We start from the raw sequence: 20258 nt of genomic DNA on the forward strand, positions 1-20258 counted from the left end.
GTTTAGTCTACTAAGTTATTCTCTGAATATATTTTGAAAGAGGTACAACACAGCTCATCACTTTCCATCTCCTTTTTTAAAAAATGAAATATTTTAACTTTGTAATAGATAGCCAGGCTGATATTGAACTTGGGTTAAAGTAACTTGAGATCACTATTTTTTTCCTTCTTTTGATAATGTTTGGAACGTTGGGAAGATGAATTAGGAAGTTCCTAGTCAATGTGTTTCTTGATACTTGACTTTTATTTATGAGATCACATGGTTTTATGAGTAACAGCAACACACAGAGGGTAACCCATCTCTGAGAGGAAACACCTCTGGGTCCTATATGTGGTGTTGATAGTTTCTTGAGCTCCTAGAATCCGTTACATGTAACATGTGGGACTAAGGATGCAATTGTGCTCCTATTGAAAAAATTCTCATTGACTTAAAAGGAGTTGGTCTTACTCTTAAATGCTTCAGAGCCCAGTCTTGCTCTAATTTCCTGCCAATTTAAATCAATAAGGCTATGTCTACACTGCGCCCATTTTGCATAAGAAATATGCAAATGAGGCTCGGCGATATTCCATGTTTAGCCTCATTTGCATATTTCTTGCGCAAAACAGGCGCAGTGTAGACATAACCTATCAGTTTGATCTCAGTGAAGAGTCCATATCTGAAGTCTGAATGATAGTGTGTGTGTTTCTTATATTCCAGTTTGTATATTTTTACATAAAAAATGTAAAGGGTTATTCACAATGAAGAAATATTTTAACAGTAAAATTAAAGACACATGTCCAGAAAAATAGCAAAACAATTTGTCTCCTTTACCTGTACATTTCAGGTGTAATAAGCTCTTACAATGGGTAAGTCCCCTTCCTGCATTCTTCAACAGCAGCTCAGAAATAAACCCAGCAGGAGTCTTCCTGGTCCTATATGAACTTGCCCACTGAAAGCCCATGTGAAAGCTATAAATCACAAGAACACAGGCATCATTAAGGCAGCTATAGACCAAACCACTTCTCCAGCCAGAGAAAAATATTTCTAACACAGCAATCTGAGCTGGTCTGCCAAGATTATTATCCAAACTGGGTTGGGTTAGGGCTGCCTGACATACTGCCTCCAGGAAGAGAAATGTACAGCTAAGGGTGACAGACTTCTCATTGTCGAGGGCAAGTGTGTCAGTAGACCCCCACAATGAGATGTCACTAGCAAAGCGTACAGAGGACCAGAGGGAGTAGGAGCAATAGCTAATGGAAGGCAGTCATGGAGGTTTACAACTGATAAGGAGAGATATAATTTCCCTCCTAGATAGAGGGGCATCTTCAGCACCTCTTGGGGGCTCTAGTGTTGTAAGCAACATCCAAGGAGGAGACCTGATCCAAGCTGAAGCATTCATCAAAGTCTGTACCGAGCATAAGCCTTAGCTTCTGCTTATCCCTTGTTCCAGGATATAGGATTCCATTATACAATTGGCGTTCATCTGGCAATGATGGGTGTGTTGTTGTTTTGTTACTTGCTCTTACATGGAGAGCAGTAAGCCCCATAGAGGTACAGCAACAGCCTGTGAGACTTAGCTCATTTGATAACCTAGTAAGAACTTAGCATATGTCAAAGTTGTGCTTTGTTATCTCCAATAAAACTGCACCATAGAATACTCAAGAACTTGATAGTGGAGGTATCTGAGCCTTTAGTTATCAACTTTGAAAAATCATGGAAGTTGGGAGAGACTGTCTAGGAAGGAGTACTGCAGAAAGAGATCTAGGAGTCATAGTGGACTACAAGCTAAATATAAACCAACAATGTGACACTGTTGCCAAAAAAGGCAAACATGACGCTGGGAGGCATTAACAGGAGTGTTGCGAGCAAGACATGAGAAGTCATTCTTCTGCCTTACTCTGCGCTGATTAGACCTCAGTTGGAATATTGTGTCCAGTTCTGGGCACCACATTTCAGGAAAGAGGTGGAGAAATTGGAAAAGGTCTAGAGAAGAGCAACAAAAATGATTAAAGATCTAGAAAACATGACCTATGAAGGAAGACTGAAAGAACTGGGTTTGTTTAGTTTAGAAAAGAGAAGATTGAGGGGGGACATGATAGCAGTTTTCAGGTATCTAAAAGGGTGTCATAAGGAGGAGGGAGAAAACTTGTTCATCTTGGCCTCTGAGGACCAAGAAGCAATGGGCTTAAACTGCAGCAAGGGAGGTTTAGGTTGGACATTAGGAAAAAGTTCCTAACTGTCAGGGTAGTCAAACACTGGAATAAATTGCCCAGGGAGGTTGTGGACTCTCCATCTCTGGAGGTATTTAAGAGCAGGTTAGATAAATGTCTAGCACGGATGGTCTAGTCAGTATTTGGTCCTGCCATGAAGGCAGGAGACTGGACTTGATGACCTCTTGAGGTCCCTTCCAGTTCTAGTATTCTATGATTCTGTGATTTTATGGGTGGACCAGTTGAGACAGAAAGATGGTAGGACTAGGTCTTGCATCCAGGGGAGAATGGAAGATCTTTTCTGCTGGACAGCTTCTGGTATCTTGAGCATCATTTTGCTTCTGTGAAAGCCACAGTATTGCTTTACAGTGGACATAGTCCCATACCTCATGCAGAACCTGGCCAGGCCTTCACTCTGAGTGTTGGGCTCTGATTATGGACATAAATGGGGTCTAAGTGAGGCATTGTATCTTGTGTGGTCCTTAGCTGTGGGGTAAGCTTCAACATCTCTGAGGCTTCAAGCTAAAAACATATACAAGATCTGTTCTTTATGTTTGAACACAACACCATTGTCTCTGCTTCCTCTGTCTCCTCAGTGGCACACATCGGTCTGGGCTCCATCTCATGACACCTACAGATATGTCATATATACACCTATGTACATATACATACATACACTTTCATTTCTCCCGCTGCAGTCAAGAAGAAGCACATTTGTATCACATCTAAATATAAATGCTCCTCCATTCTGACCCCAGTTGTGCCCAGACAGTGTGGAAGTGGAATCAGCCTGATTTGAATGAAGAGGGGAGAAGAGCAGGAATTGGTGTGAGGGGAAAGACTTGAACAAGGACCCTGGAGGCAGTGGGGACTAGGAGTTGGGGGTGGGAGAGGAGACTGGAATGGGCTGGGTAAGGAGATTGGGATGGGGAGCTGGGGATAAAGGAGCTAGTCAATATTTTGTTTTCGTGTCATTGTTCAGTGTGTGGACCTAAACCCTGCTCTGACTGCAGCATTATTTATTTCCTCATGGGCTCTTCTGTGACCCTCATCACTCTAGTTTCCAAGTGCTTCACAAATATGACATAAAGCATTTTCAAAATACTGCTATGAAATGAGGACTTACTGTTATCCCCATTTTACAGGTGGGCATGGAGGCACAAAGAGATTAATTTTTCAAAAATATCCATTAATTTTGTATGTACAGCTAGAGATCCCTCAGAGTCCTGATATTTCAGAGTACTTAGCATTTTATATGCAGATCTGATATATATCTGCAGATCTGATCCCATACTCTAAAGTCAAATATCCAGAAATTGAGGAACTCACAGTTAATGACCACTTGTGAAAGTGACCACTTGCAAAAAGTTTGGTTTAAGTGGTTGATCATATAGAAACACTATTGGGGAGGCAAGCATAGAATCCAGTTATCCATGGCATTATTGAACTGCCTTATCTATGAGACCATCCTTTCTCATCCTACAATCACTTGCCTCATTCATTAAAATACCTTCCAACTTTTATGACAAATGATGAAGAGGTCCTATGAACAGCAATCTCCTTCTTTACACAGCCCTGATTTATCCTCAGAGCAGGATCCATCCTGCTACCTAAATAAGGGGGAGAGGTCCTGTGGTAAAAATAATATGAGATATATCATTAAAGACTGCATCAAATACATTCCAGGGAGCCAAACTGAGGGGCTACGTCTACACTGGCATGAATTTCTGAAAATGCTTTTAACGGAAAAGTTTTCTGTTAAAAGCATTTTCGGAAAAGCGTGTCTAGATTGGCAGGATGCTTTTCCGCAAAAGCACTTTTTGCGGAAAAGCATCTGTGGCCAATCTAGACTCGGTTTTCTGCAAAAAAGCCCCGATTGCCTTTTTCATGATCGGGGCTTTTTTGTGGAAAACAGTACTATGCTGTCTACACTGGCCCTTTTGCGCAAAAGTCTTTCGAAAAAAGACTTTTGCCCAAACGGGAGCAGCATAGTTTTTCCAGAAAAGCACTGATGATTTTACATGAGATCGTCAGTGCTTTTCCGGAAATTCAAGCGGCCAGTGTAGACAGCTGGCAAGTTTTTCCGGAAAAGCTGCTGATTTTCCGGAAAAACTTGCCAGTCTAGACACAGCCAGGCTGTATGGGCAGCATTTATTCTGACATTTCCTAACTTCTGAGTGCTGATAGTTGCAACTTTAGTAATGTTCTTCTAATACATTTTATGTGTGTATTAGATAATATAGAATTGTCTGCCTAGTTAGATTAGAGTTTTCTAATTTCAACCAAACTCAGCAATATGCAACGGTATATGTACTCCATTAAAAAAAGCCCTAATAGGACTCTGTGAGTAATCTGTGTATATACTATTACAAAAACTTAATAGGAACTGGGTGACTGCCATCTATTACCTGGAACCCTAAAATGGTACAGTCTGTTTTCACCATCAGAATGTGACTTATCATCTGGAAGTGATCTAACTGCATGGTTACATTTGGTGTGTAGTTCTTGTTGGTTCTTTACTAACAAGCAAAGAACGATCTAAAATCAGACTTTATCAAGTAAGCAAGTAATTGGACTGAAGATTTCAAAACCAGAGGTGAGCAGTGGTTTTGAAGCTAGTCAATATTCTACTGGTTTTATCCTCTCTGGTTGTTTTTACGAGTGGTTATAAAATCCAAATCTCCCTTTCTGTCTCCCCTTTACTATGTGGTAAACAAAGAACACTGCTTGATATATGTGGCTGCTCAAATCTCTCCAATCCAGGTCCATAAAGCAAGTTTTTCTGAGGCAGTTAACAAAATATTCTCCACCAGTGCGCACATGTAATTTCCATCAGCATCAATAAGAGCTATTTGCACGTAATGAGGTAGAAATGTGTGCCACATTGTGTATGTCACACAAGAGAATCTCTAAAATGGTTCACATTACATTTGTCTGACTAAAAAGGCTATTAAAAGTGCCTTAGATAAGTTTTCCAAATCCAGATGAATATAATAAGCAGAGCCCCAGTATTAACAGAGTATTTGTGTGTTATGTGCTTGACATTTCTGAATGGTTAAAATAAGTTTCAAGAGCACAGCAAGCCCTAAATACAGCATTATCTGGTAGCCCAACTGTCTTTGGAGGGTATCCCAAAATGCTTTGCAGAGTTATATGCCACATTTCATTCAGCAATAAATAAAAACAGAGGAAGAGCAAAATTAAGAGGTGAAGACAAAGGAGAAAAACATGCTTGCTGAGCTTATAGATGGTGTATCTGTTTCTCAGGGCAGCATCTCTATGCATGAACCGAATATTGGCACAGCTGAAATCAGTCTGGCTCACCTGCATTCATATTGTTAAAATAGGTGTTAGAATGATAAGAATGTGTTTGGTGTTCAGACTTTATGGAATGCTTAGGGTTAGGGTTACGGCACACATTGATTTCACTTATAACATCTGTACCCTGTGTTACAAGGTAATAGTTGGGCACTTGCAGTATAAACCTTTGTAATCATGAGACAGGAGAGAAACATTAGCTAGGGTGACACTCTGGTCTCCGATAGACGGTGTTATGTCCTGCCTGACAAGGAATACCCAAAAGACTGTCTGTGATGCCATGGTTAGGCTGTTATAGTGCTCAGGGAGTTTACACTTGTTAATTGGTTGATAAAAGGTAAATCTAGAACTCACCACCACTTTGGAGTTTGTGCCCTGGGTCTGAGAAGCCCATTCTAGGGTTGGGGCTCATGCTCCTGACTCACTGTGGGCAGCTAGACAGTGTCAGTGAGGCAGAGAGGTACAGAAAGGCTGTTCCAGATTACAGGAGCTTCAGGAGAGGAGACTCTAGCACCAATAATGGGAAAATTGTGTGCAGGGACAAAGAAGAGTCCAATGATAAATCAGCAGATGGCCCAAAAGTGGAAGGGAAGGAACAAGTGAAGCTAAAGGTCTATGAGGTAGGTGAGAACAAGTCAGTGGAGATTATAAACATGGTGTCAACATCATTATAGTTTTAGTAATATTAAAAATAAAGACTATGTCTATAGGATCTCATACCCATATGTCTACTAGAAAATACATGTATATAATATTGTACAGTATATAGTATGCAGTATAATGTTGCCATGATTTTGTCACGAGTCTCATGATAATTATTGTGTTCTGTAAAGCTCCAACTCCCAAAGTCAAGTAGATATGTGATGATTTCTGCCTTCATTCTTAAAGAAAAAATGTAAGTTTCAAACCCTGGTTGTTTCCTGGTGTGGCTCTGGAAAAAGCTTCAAAATGTGAACTCCCCCCCCCCCCCCCCCCCCCACACACAGAGACCCTACAGGCTCAAAAAGCAGAAGGCAATTCAAAAAAGAACATCATTACACAATCTCACAATTTTAAAGCCAGTCTCATGACTCATGATTTTGGAACCTTTGGGGTTTGGCCAAATAATTATATAACTAATTTTAGTACAAATCCTTGTGGGATAATTGTCCATAAATGATACCTCCCTTTTTAACAGGTGATGGCATTTTTAAAAATCCCCTTTGGCACCTATCTGTATTTTTAGGTACCTAAATATATCTTAAAATTTGGCCTTGAGTCTCATACATCATGGTATATATTCTCTTCTCAGAGTATCTTCATAACTCCTATTAAGATTAATGGGTGTGATATGTGCAGATAGGTGCTCTCAACAATTATCTAGTTGGAACTGATTGAGCTGTTCATGATTGTCAGGTATTTGGAAATTGAAAGGGTTATTGTTTTTAATAACGTACCTAACAATTAAACAATATTTACAATAATAACTCAGAGCAGGAGTTCTCAATCTTTTACAGACTGCCATACCCCATTCAGGAGTCTGATTTGTCCTGCATACCCCTAAGTTTTGCCTATTTAAATATTACTTGCTTACAAAATCAGATATAAAAATACAGATGTGTCATAGCATACTTACTTTCTCATGTAATTATAAAATAAATCAACTGGAATATAACTATGGTACTTACATTTCAGTATATAGTATAAGCAGCAGGATAAACCAGACATTATCAGTATGAAATTTTTGTTTGTTCTCATTTTGCTAGTACTTTTTATGAAGCCTGTAGTAAAACAAGGCAAATATGTGGATGAGTTGATGACCTCTGCGTACTCTTGGCTGAGAACAACTGATTCAGAGCATCCATCAAGTTTTCAACAGAAGAACCAGGCATGGGAGATGGGTACACAGAATCCTTTTTACTGTTAATGGGAATAGTTCTGGTACCTCTCTATGTGTGAGTGGAAGACTAGATCCTGTATTACGTAACATGCCAACAACAATAATTAATCATTTGCAAAATGATTAGGAAAGTGAATCGTGTACACTCCATTTCATCTGCTGTTGAGAAAAAAGCCTGCACTCCATACTTCATGACACCTTTTCCAGTTCACTGGGTCCTGTGCTGAGTACAAAGTGGCTGGTCCTGGTTATTTAACGTACTGAGAGCAGACTCCTCTCAGAGCAGAGTGGGAACACCACCTGATTACAACCCTCCATCTCCCGCCCCACACTTATTCAGCCCTCTATCTACCTCTCCTTCCCACAGGACATTTTTCATTCATATTTTGAAGGCATGACTTCTGAGAAGTAACCATGTACCACATGCCTTGCTCCTCATTCAGTATTTCAGAAATTTCAGTATTTATATCTACCTATGGTTAAATATTTGCCACTGTCAGATAGATAGATAGATAGATAGATAGATAGATACGCACACATTTGCAACTATCAGAAGCTGGGTCAAGATTTAGCAGCTTGAAACCTGTAAGGGTGACAGTTTTTTTTCTGTCTGTTGGTAAAAGCATGTTGCAGATTTTCTGTCTCTTGCTTCAGAGGTAGTACTGGGATAGGTATGGAAGAGTTCAATACCAGGGCAGAGATAACTACTTGTCATTGATTTTATCAGTGTCCTAGAGTTAGCTCTAGATTTGGCAGTGGAGAACTTGGGTCAGCTTCATGTCCTGGCCTAAAACTCTTTTGTGTAGCTTCAGGAGCACAAATTCTCCTCATCTGCTTCCCCATCTTCAGGCCAGGGGCCAGGAAGGGGCTTGTGAGGGGCATGAGGAAACAGGTACTTTTGTACGGCTCCAAATTCTGCTTGAAGCCTTTTTAGCCCCCAAAACCTCCCAGCTCAGGAGAATGGAAAAATCATTTGTCATCTCTCTATCTCTTCAGCTGCAAAGGCTGTAAGTGTGGCTCAGTCAGATTGCACCAGATCTTTGGCACAAGAGCCAGTTGGCTAGTAGGTCTGTAGCTCCACTAATATCTGGACTTTGTTATTTCTCAGGAAAAATGTTTGAAGTTACTTTTAAAAGCCTCACACCTAAGCCTAGCACTGCTGGAGGAGTGTTGCATGCCCACATAGCAAGGAGGAATGTGACATGAAGATAAATAACAAATGTATTAAAAGAAATGTATACACTATTCCTACTTTTTGGAGGTGGGCAAAGAGGGGACATGCTGATATTTGAGTCCACTGGTCTTGACTTTGGGTATGTCTACACTGCCACCCTTGTTTGAACTAGGGTGGCTAATGTAGGCATTTGAACTTGCAAATGAAGCCCGGGATTTAAATATCCCGGGCTTTATTTGCATGTTCCCAAGAGCCGCCATTTTTAAATGTCCCGTAGTTCGAAGTACCTGCCCACAGCTACATGCGGCACGCACTAGGTAGTTCAAATTAAAGCTCCTAATTCGAACTACCGTTATTCCTCCTGCAAGGAGGTTTAATTAGGAGCTTTAATTCAAACTACCTAGTCTGTGCCATGTGTAGCCGTGGCAGGTAGTTCAAACTATGGGGCATTTAAAAATGGCGGTGCCTGGGAACATGCAAATAAAGCCCTGGATATTTAAATCCCGGGCTTCATTTGCAAGTTCAAATGCCTACATTAGCCACCCTAGTTCGAACTAGGGTGGCAGTGTAGACATACCCTTTGAGACTTTAATGTTATACAGAACAGAATCTGCTGTATGATCTCTGTCTCTTCCCCCACATTGCCTGATGCAACAAGGTGACATGCAATAATGTGAAAATATATATTTAAAATATTTATTCAAACCTGGAAAGAAGTAAGTTGGACAGTAGCCAATTCCCCATGTTTTCTGACTACTTGTGTGTTGCAAAGTTCTGCACTTTTAATGACAAGTGGAATTTCCACACTTGTCCGTTCCACACTTTTTTATTGGTTGAGTTCACAGAAAGCCCACATAATTATTGTATAATGCCTTCATGAATCAAGATCTTAGAGTGCAATTCAAGTAGCAGTAAAATAAGTGTGCTTCATATGTTAACAATTATGGGCTAGATTTATAAAAGCATTACACATTGTTTGCTTTGGGTTTTCTAAGTATTTTATTCATAAAAGTGTTTAATGCACCTAAAATAAATCCACCTTCCTTCTGAAACTCATTAAACTTGTGTCTTTCTGCACAGATCTTGCCATTATGTATCTTAGGAATGTATCGCACACAACCAAGCTGGGGCTTCCTGCTTGGCCTCTCATAACTTCAAGCATTTTATTTTTCAAAGTAAAAAGGCAGGGTTGTGAGTTAGAAACAGCTGATGCCATGTCTAATTTGTGTTCCATTTGCAGATTTTCAAGCTATAGTTGTAGGGGTCCTCCAGCGCAGGTCCAATCTGTCCACAAAGCCAACGGATCTATACCAGCTAAGGATTTATGCCAGCTTACTATATGTAAGTCATGTCTGAATTTGTACCAATGGGAGAATCAGAGTGGCCATAGTTAATAGATGAAGTGCATGCTTACAGTACCTCCACTGATGTCAATGAGCCTGTGATTCTTCTTATACAGTTGCAAAGCTCCAGTAGTAATTCCGTTCAAGTCAGTGGAGTTAGAGCAGTTTAAAAGTGGTGTGAGATGAGAATCTAGCCCAATATGTTTACATTTCCTATAAATTAGGGCTGAATTTGGCCCGCTGACTTCAATAAGAGATGTACAATAGAAGGTGTATAAAGAATGTATGAACCGACCCAGATACTTCTGGTATATTGCAGGCATACTGTAGACAGGAACATGCGATACTGATCTTTTGTACTACAAAACTGTTCTGTACATTATCAAACTAAACCAGACTATTTTTCACACTGCTAAAATAGTACATAATATAACTGCTTTCTAAACAATCATGATCAAGTTCCATTTTGTTGACAACATTAATTTAATTTCCTTTAAAATAGAATAATAGAATCATAGTCCAGTCCCCTGCCCTCATGGCAGGACCAAGCACTGTCTAGATCATCCCTAATAAATGGCTAACCAATCTGCTCTTAAATATCTCCAGTGATGGAGATTCCACAACCACCCCAGGCAATTTATTCCAGTGTTTAACCACTCTGACAGTTAGGAAGCTTTTCCTAATATCTAACCTAATCCTCCCTTGCTGCAATTTATGCCCATTGCTGCTTCTCCTGCCATCAGAGGCCAAGGAAAACAGTTTGTCTCCCTCCTTGTAATTAGGTTGCCAGGTCTCCAGTTTTCTACTGGACAGTCCGGTATTTGTGCCCTCTGTCCGGTAGAAAAATTCAGAAAATACCGGACATGTGCAATGTCCAGTATTTTCTGAATTTCCGGCTGGGTGCTGGACGGAAGCCTGGCAGGGGTGGGAGAGCGACTGGGAGGCAGGGCCGCGATTGGTGCTGGGAGACCTGTGGTTGCGTGGAATGAGGTGTAACAGTTAACTCGAACTAAAGACTTAGTTCAAGTTAACGTTTGACTGCTGCGTGTAGCTGCTGGCAGTTAGTTCAGACTAAGGGGATTTAAAAAGGGCGCCCGGATGGGAAGATGCAAATAAAGCCTGGGATATTTAAATCCTGGGCTTCATTTGCAACTTCGAATGCCTACATTAGCCTCCCTAGTTTGAACTAGGGGACTAGTGTAGACATATCCTATGTGTGAAACTGATTGTTCCTTCCTAAGTGGAGCACTTTGCATTTGTCTTTATTAAACTTCATCCTGTTTAGCTCAGACCATTTTTCCAATTTGTCCAGATCATTTTGAATTATGACCCTATCCTCCAGATTAGTCGCAACCCCTCCCAGCTTGGTATCATCTGCAAACTTAATAAGGGCGCTTTTTCTATGCCAATATCTAAATCGTTGATGAAGATATTGAACAGAGCTGGTCCTCCAAAGAATTCATAATATTCTAACCGGTCCCCCAAAGTTCATGTAGCATCACAGGCCTCCTATGGTTTATTTTTCCTGAGCGTTTTCTCCTCTTTGCACTGCACACTGGGGAAAAGTATAAAGCCTTTTGTAAACTCTAAAGGGTTTTTTGAGGTCCCAGATTTTTCATACTCCTTTAATATGAAGGAATGTTATGGGCTTGATCTAAAGTCCACTGAAGTCACTTGAAAGTTTATAATTTATTTCAGTGGGTTTTAGATTAGGATTTATGTGCTGCCATCTTGTGACAAATCAGATCCTTAAAATGGGAGCACTTTATAAAGTTTCCAGGCCTGATTTTCTAGCCCGATTCTGATCTTGATGACCAATTTATCCCAACTTAACTCCATTGCCCTAGGTGGAGCTCCTCATGAGGTCACTTTAGGGAAGATCCAACTCATGTCCATTGTGCACACAAACAAACAAATGTGAGCCTGTGTTCAGAATACGAGTGAACATCCAGAGGCCATACTTGACCACTTACAGATTTAGTTGTCCAAAGTAGGTATGCAGCTCTGCACACATTTGTTGCATATGCAGTTCCATGTTTGCAGTTTAGGAAGTCAGGTGCTCTGCATTCAAAGCACTTTCCTCAGAGGCCCTTCAGTCCTTCCTAGCTGTTGCTGTTTGCTACATGTCTTCATGAAACTAATACCAGGCCTGGACCCTCCTCTGATTTGAGTTTATGTATTTATTTATTTATTTTCACGTGCCTAAGGCCTGAGACTATTCCCAACAGACTGCAAAGGCAAAATTCCCATTGGCTTCAGTGCACTTAACTCACTGCTCTAAAATTTTTGGAGCCTTCGGTACTTGTAAAAAAAAGCCAAGCATCCTCACTGACGCCATTAAAGAAGACATTTATAGAATACAGTGTTTTACATTTGTTTATATCATTAAAAATTCCAAGCCTATAAAGGTCAGTTGGGTTTGCAATTTGGTCTCACACAACACATTCCCAAATCTCTCGGGGTTTCATGGGGAAATCCAGACAACTGCAGACTGTTTGATTTAACTCTAGGGGGCACCAGATACACTGTTTTGTTTTATGGTCCTATGTCACCTTATTGGTTTCTGTCTGAGGGGATACCCAAGTCTATCACATAGCATTAAGTGACTGCCTATATATTTTCTATGTATATGATTAATGAATGAAAGAAGCAAGCCTTGTAATGACTCCTTGTAAGGGACTGATAGTGATATATTAGATTAACTCAAAGAAAGAAGATTATTATGAAATATGAACAATTACTGTTTATATACAACCTGATGTTTTTCTAGTTAATGTACATTGCTCCTGATTGGGCCTGATTCACTACTGTTTTGCATCCTGTGTAGCTTTTTACACTCATGTATATTAAATGCTACCAGATCAGAATGATAGGAGTTTATACCCACTGTGTAAATGACTCTATAAGAGGCAAAGCACTGGAGAATCAGTCTTGTTATTTCTGCACTGAATAAATATGGACAGATGCTGCTCTCATATTAGTGTTGAAGCTGCTATAAAGGACTGAACCATCATAGTTGTTTCATGCTGTGTTGTTGTAGCTGTGCAGGTCCCAGCATATTAGAGAGGCAAGGTGGTGAGATAATATCTTGCATTGAACCAACTTCTGTTGGTGCAAGAGATGAGCCTTCAGCCTTACCCAGAGCTCTTCTTCAGGTCGGGGAAACATGCTCACAGTGTCACAGCTACATACAAGATGGAACAGATTGTTTAGCATAAATGGAGGAAAAAAGTGTGTTCATGAGATGGATGCTTCAGACTTTTACCTCTAGAGGGGGATAGATGACCTTTGTTCTACTATTATTCATGTTTCCTTTAAATTCTAATTATTGACGCTGTCACTATAAATAGGATATTTGGCTTAGCTAGAAACAATTTATTATGACAATACATTATAGTGATCCTTTACAGGCTATGCATTTAAGAAAAATAGCATTTTCTGTGTTTTGAAATTAATTGAGAACCCTTTTGCATTCCTCTAGCTATTATTAAAGCATGGCCCTGCCTTCAAATAGGTACAAAAATTGAAAAGGTAGCTGTCATATTCCACAATGTATTTCAGTAGTGGAATTAAGTAGCATGGTCATCAAATTTGGTATGAATACCACATTTGGTTTAAATACCAACTTATTTCCTAAATAGGTAGCTAAGATATACCAAATTCTCTACTAGTATATCTCTAATGAAGTCAGTGGATTTTAATTCAGGGATGAATTTGGCCCTCAGACTGAGTCATTTTGGAAGAAGCTTTTTGTTATGTGTAGGAGTGTTTTAAAAATTACAAAGAAACTTACCATCAGCTTCTTTAAATAAAAAATGAGTGTATAGATTAAGATGCCTGCATTTTATTTTTCTGTGGTTCTTTAAATTTGTGAGTCTTATCAACTAATGAAGAAAAGGACTTCTCCTTCACAGCAGAAACGTGCCGTCATGCTCTTTGTCTTGTAATTTACAGAGAGTTTGAAACACTGGAACTTGTGAAAACTGTTTTGTAATTAATGGGAGTGAAAAATTATTTGTGGCAAAAATGCTACTAACAAATGTTGGGAAATATTATTTTATTTAGAAGTAATATTTACATGCATTTCATGTCATTAGCTAAAGGCTAATACTATCTAATAGCATATTATTGATTTTAAAATAAGTTACTCATGCTAAAGCATTGGGTCTTGACCTTGCAAAGACTTATTCATGTGGGACTCTATGTGGTGTTTAAAATTAATCATGTGCCTAAGTCTTTGCAGGGCCTATGGCTTGCATTACATCCAAAGGATGTTATAGTATCCTCTCCCACTGAGGATACCTCTCCAGGGGAGGGAACGTCAGTTGTTAGGAAGAGGCAGGTGTTAGTAGTGAGTGATTCGATTGTCAGAAACATAGATAGTTGGCTTTGTGATGACCGGGAAAACTGTATGGGAGAACTTGCCTGCTTGGTGCAAAGGTTGCGGATCTCTTGAGGCATCTAGATAGACTTATGTGTAGTGCTAGGGAGGAGCCAGTGGTTGTGGTACATGTAGGTACCAATGACGTAGTGAAGGGTAGGAGAGATGTCCTGGAGGCCAAATTTAGGCTGCTAGGCAAGAGACTGAAATCCAAGACCTCTATGGTGGCATTCTCAGAAATGCTTCCTGTTCCACGTGCAGGGCCAGGTAGGCAGGCAGAACTTCAGAGTCTCAATGTGTGGATGAGATGATAGTGTAGGGAGGAGGGGTTTAGATTTATTAGGAACTGGGGACACTTTGGGGAGAGGGAGAACCTATACAGGAAGGATGGGCTCCACCTAAACAAAGGTGGATCCAGACTGCTGGCACTAAACATTAAAAAGGTCATAGAGCAGTTTTTAAACTAAGAGATGGGGGAATGCCAGTTGGTGCGGAAAAGCACGTAGATCGGACGGAGACTTCTCTTAGAGGAGAGCCTATTGATGGAGATTCTCTAGGTTTTAATCAGAAAGAGAGGAGGGGAGATGATAAAATATGGGCCAGATCAGAGAAGAAACAATCACATATACAAGAATCTAACACATCAGGGAAGGGCAGAGAAATAAACAGTGACAATTTTTTAAAGTGCTTCTACACAAATGCTAGAAGTCTAAATAATAAGATGGGTGAACTAGAGTACCTCATATTAAAGGAGGAGATTGACATAATAGGCATCACAGAAACCTGGTGGAATGAGGACCATCAGTGGGACACAATCATACCAGGATATAAAATATATCAGAAGGACAGAATAGGTCGTGGGGGTGGCGGAGTCGCACTATATGTAAAAGATAATATAGAATCCAATGAAGTAATAATCATAAATGAATCAACATGTTCCATAGAATCACTATGGATAGTAATTCCATGCTCTAATAAGAATATAGCAGTAGGGATATTTTATCTACCACCTGATCAGAACAGTGATAGTGACACTGAAATGCTAAGGGAGATTAAAGAGGCTATCAAAATAAAAAACTCAATAATAATGGGGGTTTCAATTATCCCCATGTTGATTGGGTACATGTCACCTCAAGACGAGATGCAGAGATACGATTTCTTGATGCCTTAAATGACTGCTTCTTGGAGCAGCTGGTACAGGAACCCACAAGGGAAGAGGCAATTCTCGATTTAGTCCTGAGTGGAGCGCAGGATCAGGTCCAGGAGGTAACTATTACAGGACCGCTTGGGAATAGTGACCATAATATAATAACATTTAACATTCCTGTGGTGGGAAGAACACCTCAGCAGTCCAACACTGTGTCATTTAATTTCAAAAAGGGGAATTACGCAAAAATGAGGAGGTTAGTTAAACAGAAATTAAAAGGTACAAGTGACTAGAGTAAAATCCCTGCAAGCTGCATGGAAACTTTTTAAAGATACCACAATAGAGGCCCAACTTAAATGTATACCCCAAATTAAAAAACATAGTAAGAAACCTAAAAAAAGAGCCACCGTGGCTTAACCACCATGTAAAAGAAGCAGTGAGAGATAAAATGGCATCTTTTAAAAAGTGGAAGTCCAATCCTAGAGAGGTAAATAGAAAGGAACATAAACACTGCCAAATTAAGTGTAAAAATGTAATAAGAAAAGCCAAAAAAGATTTTGAGGAACAGCTAGCCAAAAACTCAAAAAGTAATAGCAAAATATTTTTTAAGTACATTAGAAGCAGGAAGACTCCTAAAAAACCAGTGGGACTCCTGGATGATCAAGATACAAAAGGAGCAATCAAGGATGATAAAGCCATTGTGGAGAGACTAAATGATTTCTTTGCTTCAGTCTTCATGGCTGAGGATGTTAGGGCGATTCTCAAACCTGCACCGTCCTTTGTGGGTGATGAATCTGAGGAACTATCCCAGATTGAAGTGTCATTAGAGGAGGTTTTGGAACAAATTGAAAAACTTAACAGTAACAAATCACCGGGACCAGATGGCATTCACCCAACGGTTTTTAAAGAACTCAAATATGAAATTATGGAACTATTAACTGTAGTTTGTAACCTATCCTTTAAATCAGCTTCTGTAACCAAGGACTGGAGGACAGCTAACATAATGCCAATATTTAAAAAGGGCTCTAGAGGCGACCCTGACAATTACTGACCAGTAAGTCTAATGTCAGTACTGAGCAAACTAGTTGAAACAATAGTAAAGGATGAAATTGTCAGACACGTAGAAGAACATAATTTGTTGGGCAAAAGTCAAAATGGTTTCTGTAAAGGGAAATCATGTCTTATGAATCTATTATTTGAGGGGATTAACAAGCACGTGGACAAGGGGGATCCAGTAAATATAGTATACTTAGATTTCCAGAAAGCCTTTGATAAGGTCCCTCGTCAAAGGCTCTTGTGTAAATTAGGTTGTCATAGGATAAGAGGGAAGATCCTTTCATGGACTGAGAACTGGTTAAAAGACAGGAAAGAAAAGGTAAGAAAGAATAAATGGTAAATTTTCAGAATGAAGAGGTGTAAGTAGTGGTGCTCCCCAAGGGTCAGTCCTGGGACCAATCCTATTCAACTTATTCATAAATGATCTGGAGAAAAGGGTTAGCAGTGAGTAGTCAAAATTTGCAGACGATACTAAACTGTTCAAGCTAGTCAAGACCAAAGCAGACTGTGAAGAACTTAAAAAAGATCTCACCAAACTGAGTGATTGGGCGACAAAATGGCAAATGAAATTTAATGTCGATAAGTGTAAAGTAATGCACATTGGAAAAAATAACCCCAACTATAAATACAATATGATGGGGGCAAATTTAACTACAACTAATCAGGAAAGAGATCCTGGAGTTATCATAGATAGTTCTCTGAAAATGTCCACTCAGTGTGCAGCGGCAGTCAAAAAAGCAAATAGGATGCTAGGAATTATTTAAAAAAGGATAGAAAATAAGGCGAAGAATATCTTACTGGCCCAATATAAAACTATAGTACGCCCACATCTTGAATACTGCGTACAGATGTGGTCTCCTTACTTCAAAAAATATATTTTGGCATTAGAAAAGATTCAGCAAAGGGCAACTAAAATGATTAGGGGTTTGGAACAAGTCCCATATGAGGAGAGGCTAAAAAGACTGGGACTTTTCAATTTAGAAAAGAGGAGACTGAGGGGGGATATGAGAGAGGTACTGTATATAAAATCACAAGTGGTGTGGAGAGAGTGATTGAAGAAAAGTTATTTACTTGTTCCCATAACATAAAAACTAGAGGACACCAAATGAAATTAATGGGTAGCAGGGTTAAAACTAATACAAGAAAGTTCTTCTTCACAGAGCGCACAGTCAACCTGTCGAACTCTTTGCCAGAGGAGGCTGTGAAGTCTAGAACTATAACAGAGTTTAAACAAGATCTAGATAAATTCATGGAGGTTAGGTCGACAAAAAAATATTAGCCACGGGGTAAGGAATGGTGCCCCTGGCCTCTGTTTGTCAGAGGCTGGAGAAGGATGGCAGAAGACAAACTGCTTGATCATTGTCTTCGGTCCACCCCCTCTGGGGCACCTGGCACTGGCCACTGTCAGCAGACAGGATACTGGGCTAGATGGACCTTTGGTCTGACCCAGTACGGCCGTTCTTATGTTCTTATGTTCTTATGTTATCTTATTACAATGGTGCAATTGGCTGATAGGTAGGTACATTACTGTTAACAATGAACCAATGCAAAACTAATGGAAGCCAAAAAAGCTGAAGTATATATGACAAGTTATTGCTTAGTCCTACAATGATTGCCTATGGAAGTAAAATGAATATCTTTTTAAAAAACGAATAGTCCTGTGGCACTTTAGAGACTAACACAAGTATATATAGTATCATGAGCTTTTGTTGGCACAACCCACAATATATATTTATTAGTCTCTAAGGACATGTCTACACAGCAGGGCCAAAGCCGAAAAGCTACGCAATTGACATAGCTGAAGTTGCATAGCTTATAAGTCAAAGTAGCTTATTTCGGCTTTTGGCACTTCTACACAGCAGGAAGTCTGAGGTAGAGCATTATTTCTCTGACTTCCCTTAGGGTGCGTCTACACAGCAGGACTTAACTTGAAATAAGCTATGCAAATTGAGCTACTTCAATTGTGTAGCTTATTTCCAAATTAGCTTATTTCCAAATTGGGATTGTCTACACAGCACTTATTTCGAAATAGAGCACTCTTTCTCTGACTTGCCTTACTCCTTGTACAAACAGGGTTACAGGAGTCAGAGTAAGAAGTCCTCCAGCTTGACAACATTTCAACATTATTTCGAAATAACTGCCTGCTGTGTAGACGTGGGCTAAGTTATTATGAAATAATGCTAGTTATTTCAAAATAATGTTGCTGTGTAGACATACCCTACAGGACTCCTTGTTGTTTTAAAGTTACAGACTAACACAGCTACCCCTCTGAATCTTCTTTTACAAAATTCTCCTTATGTTTGTTTCATTTCTCTCAATATCTATAGCAGGGGAAATACTTTTCTAGCTGCCAAATCCTGGAATTGATTTGATACTCATTTTATACAGTGAACTAGTAAACCACATTCCATGCCTGAGATGTCACATGTGTATGAGATCTGTAAACAATTACTTAATTGGGAAAAGTTTTGTTTCCTTTTGCAGGAGGTGTGGTTCAAATAGTCTAATGCTTGCCTCCTATTTCATGGCACCAGTAACAAAGGTGAAGAAGAGGGCATTTGATCTCTGTAGACTGTTTACAACTCCACAGAACCCTGCCACAGGTGGTCTATAGGACCTGGGATCTAAAGGAATAAGGGGGGCATGTCTTAACAGGCAGAGGAGTGCTGAAGCGATACCTAGTCTCCATAGAAAATGGTATCCCTCAGTCACAGAGAGATTCTGTGTCTAAATGATGCTGATTGCATTGGTGTCTACCGGTTTGCCTTGCCTTCTCCACTTCTGCTTTCTATCCGTAGGAGATGAATGAGCAGCATGGAAGTCCAGGCTGCTATGCAGGGGTGGGAGAAGGCAGGAGCTAGCAGATCTTGCTAGTGATGGCTCAGGTTCTTGTAAAGCAATTCTTAACCTTCAGTCACCTGGGATTTCCAGCTGAGCCAGTTTTTGCTAGGTGCCTCCCCTATGCCATCGGCTTAGGTATGTGGATGCTGGGCTATTCTGGTGGCCTGCGATATACAGCAGGTCATACTAGAAGATCTGGTGGTCCCTTCTGTCTTTTCATTCTCTGACTCTATCCAGTGCAGGTGATATGTAATATGCATTCCACATTTACAATATATTGTATATGTTTTCTAATCACGTCTTTGTGATGTTTTCTTTGTGTGCAGGAGCAATTGGTACCTGCAGGTAGAGGAGGGAGTGCTACCATGAGTCACCTATGTCTGTGTGGATCACTGCACATGCCTGGCGGTACCAGAGACTTTCCCTTAATTGGGGAAACTAAATAGAGCAAGTTATGATAGCGGGCACAAATTTTGCTTTAGCTGATGGGGACTTTTTTAAGTCCTTTTTTTCAGGTGCCTGGGTTAACTAACTTCATTCACTTTTTTCCTTCTCACTGAGTTTTTTCTACTAGTAGGGTGCGACCTTCTGTCCTTAACTGGAACAATAACTGCTGGGACTATAAGGCTGGCCAATGGCCTCCAAATATTGTTATTGAGACATGAACAGAACTTACAAGGATGTCTCTTCTATTAATGCAGGCTTTCACATTGAACAATTATATTGCCTGAGAAGCATATTTTGTTGTTTTTGACACAGAAGTAAGATTTGGTAACAATGGTTTCTAGCAGCAACACAAAGGATTCATCATTTTGTGGCAGGCATCTGGACTGATTCATTTGACAAAGGTCATGAACTGCCTCTAGGGATGTCAAGTCAGGTCCTTGGCTACCTTGGATCTCATTTTGCTTTGACATGTGTCTTGGTCAT

General features: G+C 40.0%; 1 protein-coding gene across 2 annotated transcripts in view; it reads left to right on the forward strand.

Moving 5' to 3' along the window:
- LOC149524312 (uncharacterized) overlaps positions 1 to 20258 on the forward strand; it is a 48863-nt gene that overhangs the window by 26099 nt on the left and 2506 nt on the right. The window contains exon 2 of one of the 2 annotated variants that reach the window (XM_089778442.1): positions 9801 to 9901. The exons of the other annotated variant lie outside the window; for it this stretch is intronic. Within the exon in view, the coding sequence (XP_089634568.1) occupies positions 9801 to 9901 (101 nt within the window). The remainder of the gene's footprint in view (positions 1 to 9800; positions 9902 to 20258) is intronic. 2 annotated transcript variants of the gene reach the window in all.

Source organism: Pelodiscus sinensis, chromosome 5 (genome assembly GCF_052426305.1).
Source record: "Pelodiscus sinensis isolate ZL-2025 chromosome 5, ASM5242630v1, whole genome shotgun sequence".
NCBI classification, from domain to species: Eukaryota; Metazoa; Chordata; order Testudines; family Trionychidae; genus Pelodiscus; species Pelodiscus sinensis.